At 34.1% G+C, this 5,912-nt stretch overlaps 1 protein-coding gene across 1 annotated transcript; it reads left to right on the forward strand.

Annotated features, from left to right (window-relative positions):
• Positions 1 to 740: 740 nt before the first annotated feature.
• Positions 741 to 1,477, forward strand: LOC104660852 (cyclin-dependent kinases regulatory subunit 1). The gene has a single exon (XM_010361330.2). It carries the CDS (start codon positions 796 to 798, stop codon positions 1,033 to 1,035), a length of 240 nt encoding a protein of 79 aa, XP_010359632.1. The 5' UTR covers positions 741 to 795; the 3' UTR covers positions 1,036 to 1,477.
• Positions 1,478 to 5,912: the final 4,435 nt, after the last annotated feature.

Raw genomic sequence — 5,912 nt, forward strand, 5'->3', positions numbered from 1 at the left:
TCCATGTTATGGAGTGACTTGAATCAGATAAGACTTAATATTTGAAACTACAAATTCAACCAATAAAATTGAATTCATTTTATGCAGGTACCAGAAATTATTCATGTTCAGAAAAAGCACACTTATTCTAATAATGACTGTGTTTTATATTATTTTACTAAAGCTATTCACATTCTAAAATGCCTCTTTTATATTAAAACAGTTGGCATAATATTAGACAGTTCCTAGTTCAACAGTCATACAAGACACAAAAAGCGAAGCAAGCTGAGAGCTCAGAAAGGATGAAATTCATAATCCTTAATTGAGATATATTTAATAGTTTGAAGTGGTTGAGAAAAATTGTTTTAAGAACAATTAATTTTAGCCTTAATTCACAATACTTAATAAGCAAAGTTACTTTATACTGTAAATAAATAGAGGACATTTTCTAGAAAATTTGCTGTTGCATATATTCAATTAGGGATCTAGTCTGGTATTATTAAAGAATACAAACACTGAGTGTATTAAAAATATACAATTAAGAAACTTACATTATCCTCTTTGCACAGCTTCACAATTAAGTTAAATAGAACGTTCTGTACTTTGAAACCTAGGCAAACTTCTTAAAATTTTTAGCTACTTTTTCTTATTTCCCAACTAGCTAATACTAGTTAATACTAGTATTATTACTAGGAAGAAACTCAGAAAATTCCATAATGGCATTTGTAGGAACTAGATTGTCTAGAAAGGTATATGAGGTGTAGAGTTGCTTGGAGGTTGGCGGCGCGGGGCTGAAGGCTAGCAAACCGAGCGATCATGTCGCACAAACAAATTTACTATTCGGACAAATACGACGACGAGGAGTTTGAGTATCGACATGTCATGCTGCCCAAGGACATAGCCAAGCTGGTCCCTAAAACCCATTTGATGTCTGAATCTGAATGGAGGAACCTTGGCGTTCAGCAGAGTCAGGGATGGGTCCATTATATGATCCATGAACCAGAACCTCACATCTTGCTGTTCCGGCGCCCACTACCCAAGAAGCCAAAGAAATGAAGCTGGCAAGCTACTTTTCAGCCTCAAGCTTTACACAGCTGTCCTGAATTCCTAACATCTTTCTGATAATGTTATTATGTTGCCTTCTTGTTTCTCACTTGGATATTTAAAAGATGTTCAATACACTGTTTGAATGTGCTGGTAGCTGCTTTGCTTCTTGAGTAGAGCCACCACCACCATAGCCCAGCCAGATGAGTGCTCTGTGGACCCACAGCCTCAGCTGAGTGTGACCCCAGAAGCCATGATGTGCTCTGTATCCAGAATACACTTGGCAGATGGAGGAAGCATCTGAGTTTGAGACCATGGCTTTTACAGAGATCATGTAAACTTGCTGTTTTTGTTTTTTTCCTGCCGGGTGTTGTATGTATGGTGACTTGTGGATTTATGTTTCAGTGTACTGGAAACTTTCCATTTTATTCAAGAAATCTGTTCATGTTAAAAGCCTTGAGTATATGAGGTGTAATACAAATATTTTTGGCAGATTCTTTAGTGTATACAAATTTAAAAATAGACAGAGAACCATATCTTTCATGGATAACATATCCAAGCAGTTGGAAATGATATATTTAAAATTGTCCCATGTCATAAGTTAAAGAGAACAGACATTGTTTGCAATCTTTTGTTTTATCAAGAAAAATGAGATTGAGATGATATATATCTTCTCTCATTTTAGTATGTGAAATCTTTATTGTGGTACAAATTGGTTGTATGTGAGAACACAGAAGTGTGTAATTCTTAGCAGTATAAAATTGTCAGCAACTAGGCAAGAAAAGGAAGATAAATAAATACAGGATTTATTTGGAGCTACTAGTTGTTTGTTTATTGCTTTTAACGAAAAAGACCAAAGATAACTGTTTTTCTCAAGAAGACACCTTTTCATAAATAATTTCCACTTTTATTTTAGATTCAGGGTGTACAAGTACAGGTTTGTTAAATGGGTATGTTGCATGATGCGGAGGGTTGGGGTACAGATAATCTAGTCACCCAGGTTGTGAGCATAATACTGGATAGGCAGTTTTTCAGCCCATGTCCCCCATTCCCTCTCCCTTCTAATAGCCCCCAGTGTCTATTGTTCTCACCTTTATATCCATGTGCTCTCAATGTTTAGCTCCTACTTGAAAATGAGAACATGTTTGTTTGTTTGTTTGTTTGTTTTTCTGTTCATGCTTTAATTTGCTCAGGAAAACGGCATCCAACTGCAACTATGTTGCTGCAAAGAACATGATTTCATACCTTTTAATGACTGCTTAGTACTTCATGGTGTATGTGTACCACATTTTCTTTATTCAGTCCACCATTTGATGGGCATGAAGGTTGATTCTGTGGCTTTGCTATTGTGAATAGCACTGTGCATGCAAATATTTGGTTGAATGATTTATTTTCCTTTGGGTATATATGCAATAATGGGACTGCTGCGTCTGAGGATAGCTCTCTCTTAAGTTACTTAAGATGTCTCCGAACTACTTTTCACAGTGGCTGAACTAGTTTACATTCCCACCAAAACAAAATAAGGGTTTCCTTTTCTCCACAGCTTCACTTGCATATGTTGTTTTTTGACTTTTTAATAATAGCCATTCTGATTGGTGTGAGATACTGTCTCATTGTGGTTTTGATTTGCATTTCTCTGATGATTAGTGATGTTGACCATTTCATCATGTTTGTTGGTCACTTGTATGTCTTCTTTTGAGAAGTGCCTGTTCATGTTTTTTGCTCATTTTTAATAGGATTGTTTTTTGTTTTTTGATGATGAAGTTCCTTATAGGTTCTGGATATTAGCCCTTTATTAGATGTACAGTTTGTGAATATTTTCTCCCATTCTGTAATCTGTCTGTATACTCTGTTGGAATTCTTTTTTCCATGGAGAATCTCTTTAGTTTAAGTCATTTGCACTTGTAAATTTTGCTTTTTGTTGAAATTGCTTTTGTGGACTTAGCTGAAAATTATTTCCTAAGCCCTATTTTGAGAAGGGTATTTCCTGCATTTTCATCTAGGATTTTTATAGTTTGATATCTTACATTTAAGTTTTAATCCATCTTAAGTTAATTTTTGTATATGTTGAAAGGTAGGACTTGTTTCATTCTTTTATATGTGGCTAGCCAGTTATACAAACACAAGTTATTGCATAAGAAGTTCTTTCCTCATTGGTTGTTTTCATCGACTTTGTTAAAGATCAGATGGTTGTAGGTGTGTAGCTTTATTTCTGGGTTCTCTATTATGTTCTATTGGTCTATGTGTCTGTGTTTGTACCAGTATCTTTTTTTTTTTTTTTTTTTTTTTTTTTTTTTTAGTTTATAAGGCAGGTTCAAATTGCCTTATAATACAGTTTGAAGTCTGGTGATGTGATGCCTCTGACTTTGCTCTTTTTGCTTAGGATTGCTTTGGCTATTTGGGCTCTTGTATTATTCCATATGCATTTTAGAATAGGTTTTTCTATTTCTGTGAAAAAATGATGTTGGTACTTTGGTAGGCATGGCATTGAACCTATAAATTGCTTTGGGCATTATGGCCATTTTAACAATATTGATTCTTCCAGTTCCAGTGAGCATGGAATACTTTTCCATTTATTTATGTCATCACTGATATCTTTCAGCAGTGTTTCATAGTTCTCTTGTAGAGATCTTCCACCTCCTTGGTTAGCTGTATTCCTAGGTACTTCTTTTTTGTAGCTATGTTACATGGAATTGTGTTTTTGATTCAGCTGTCAGCTAAAACTTTATTGGTATATAGAAATGTTAATGATTTGGGTACATTGATTTTGTATCTGAAACTTTACCAAATTAATTTATCAGTTCTAGAAGCCTTTTGGCAGAATCTTTAGGGTTTTCTAGGTATAAATCGTATCACCAGTGAAACAATATAGTTTGATTTCTTCCTTTCCTACGTGGATAACTTTTATTTCTTTCTATTGTCTAATTGTTCTGGCTAGGACTTCTAGTACTATGTTGAATAGCAGTGGCAAAAGCAGTAATACATGTCTTGTTGCAGTTCTCAAAGAAAATAGTTGCAGCTTTTGCCCATTTAGTATAATGTTGGCCGTGGGTTTGTCATAGATGACTCTTATTATTTTAAGGTGTGTTCCTTCAATGCCTAGTCTGTGAGGGTTTTTAATCACGAAGGAATATTGGATTTTATCAAAAGCTTATTCTGTATCTATTAAGATGATCATATGGTTTCTATTTTTAATTCTGTTTATGTGGTGAATGACATTTATTGATTTGCATATGTTGAAACAAACTTGCATCCCAGAAATTGATTGCAGTGAATTAATTTTTGAATTATTTCAGAATTCTGTTTGCTGGCATCTTGTTGACAATTTTTGCATCTATGTTCACCCGGGTTATTGGTCTAATGTTTTCTTTTACTGTTGTGTCTCTGCCAGATTTCAGTATCAGGCTGATGATAATTCTGCCTTCATAGAATGAGGTATGGAAGAGCTCTTCCTCCTCAATTTTTTGCAAATGTTTCAGTAGTATTGATACTAGTTCTTCTTTGTATGTCTGTTAGAATTCAGATGCTAATCCATCTGTTCCAACATTTTTGGGGGGATAGCAGAGATTTTATTATTGATTCAATGTTGGAACTTGTTGATGATCTGTTTATGTTTTCCCTTTCTTCCTGATTCAATCTTGGGAGTTTGTGTGTTTCCAGGAAATTATCCATTTCCTCTAGATTTCCTAATTCATGTGTATAAAGGTGTTCAAAACAATCTGAGGATCTTTGTATTTCTGTGTGATTGGTTGTCATGTAACCTTTTTCATTTCTGGTTGTGCTTATTCAGATCTTCTCTGTTTTTCCATTTGCTAATCTAGTTAGCAGTCTGTGAACCTTGTTTATTTATTTTTCATTTTTTGAAGGACCAGCTCTTGGTTTCATGCAACTTTTGTATGGATTTGTGCATCTCAAATTTGTGTTGTTCTTTCAGGATTTAGTTATTTCTTTTCTTCTGCTACCTAGGGGGTTTGTTTGCTCTTTTGTTCTAGTTCCTCTAGATATAAAGTTAGATTGTTAATCTGAGATCTTTCTATTAAATGAAGGTGTTTAGTGCCATGAACTTCCCTTTCGATAATGCTTTTGCTGCATCACAAAGATTAAAAAACATTTTTTTATTTTCATTAATTTTAAATATTTCATATTCATGCCTTAATTTCATTGTTCACCCAAGAGTTATTCAGGAGAAAATTGTTTAATTTCCATATATTTGCATAGTTTTGAGATATCTTCTTTGTATTGATTTCCATTTTTATTCTACTGTTGTCTGAGAGTGTATTTAATATGATTTTAATTGTTTTGAATTTATTAAGACTCACTTTATGTCCACATATGTGATTGATCTTAGAATATGTTCTTTTTGCAGATGAGAAAAAAATGTATTCTGTGGTGGGTTGTTGAGTCTATCAGGTTCACTTAGTTGAGTAGAGAGAATTTCCTTGTTAGTTTTTTTCCTTGATGGTCTCTCTAACACTGTCAGTGATGAGTTGTAGTCTCCTACTATTACTGTGTAGTTACCCAAGTCCTTTTGTAGGTCAAAAAGAACTTGTTTAATGAATCTGGGTGCTCCAATGTTGGGTACATGTATATTTAGAATAGCTCAGTTTTATTTTTGAATTAAATGTTTTATTGTGTTGGTTTGAAGTCTGGGTTCTCAAATATAAGAATTGCTGCTTCTACTTTCTTTTTTTCTGTATGCATGGTAGATCATTCTCCATTTCTTTACTTTGAGCCTGTGGGTGTTGTTACACATGAGATGGGTTTCTTGAAGACAGCAGACAGTTAAGTCTTCTCTTTTTATCTGTGCTGCCACTATATGCCTTTTAAATAGGGCATTGAGATCATTTACATTCAGGTTTAGTATTGATATGTGAAGATTTGATTCTGTC

The sequence above is a fragment of the Rhinopithecus roxellana genome, chromosome 12 (genome assembly GCF_007565055.1).
Source record: "Rhinopithecus roxellana isolate Shanxi Qingling chromosome 12, ASM756505v1, whole genome shotgun sequence".
Lineage (NCBI taxonomy): Eukaryota > Metazoa > Chordata > Mammalia > Primates > Cercopithecidae > Rhinopithecus > Rhinopithecus roxellana.

What these genes read in the sequence shown, in the direction of transcription:
- LOC104660852 (XM_010361330.2), top strand. Translation starts at nt 796, where the DNA reads ATGTCGCACAAACAAATTTACTATTCGGACAAATACGACGACGAGGAG.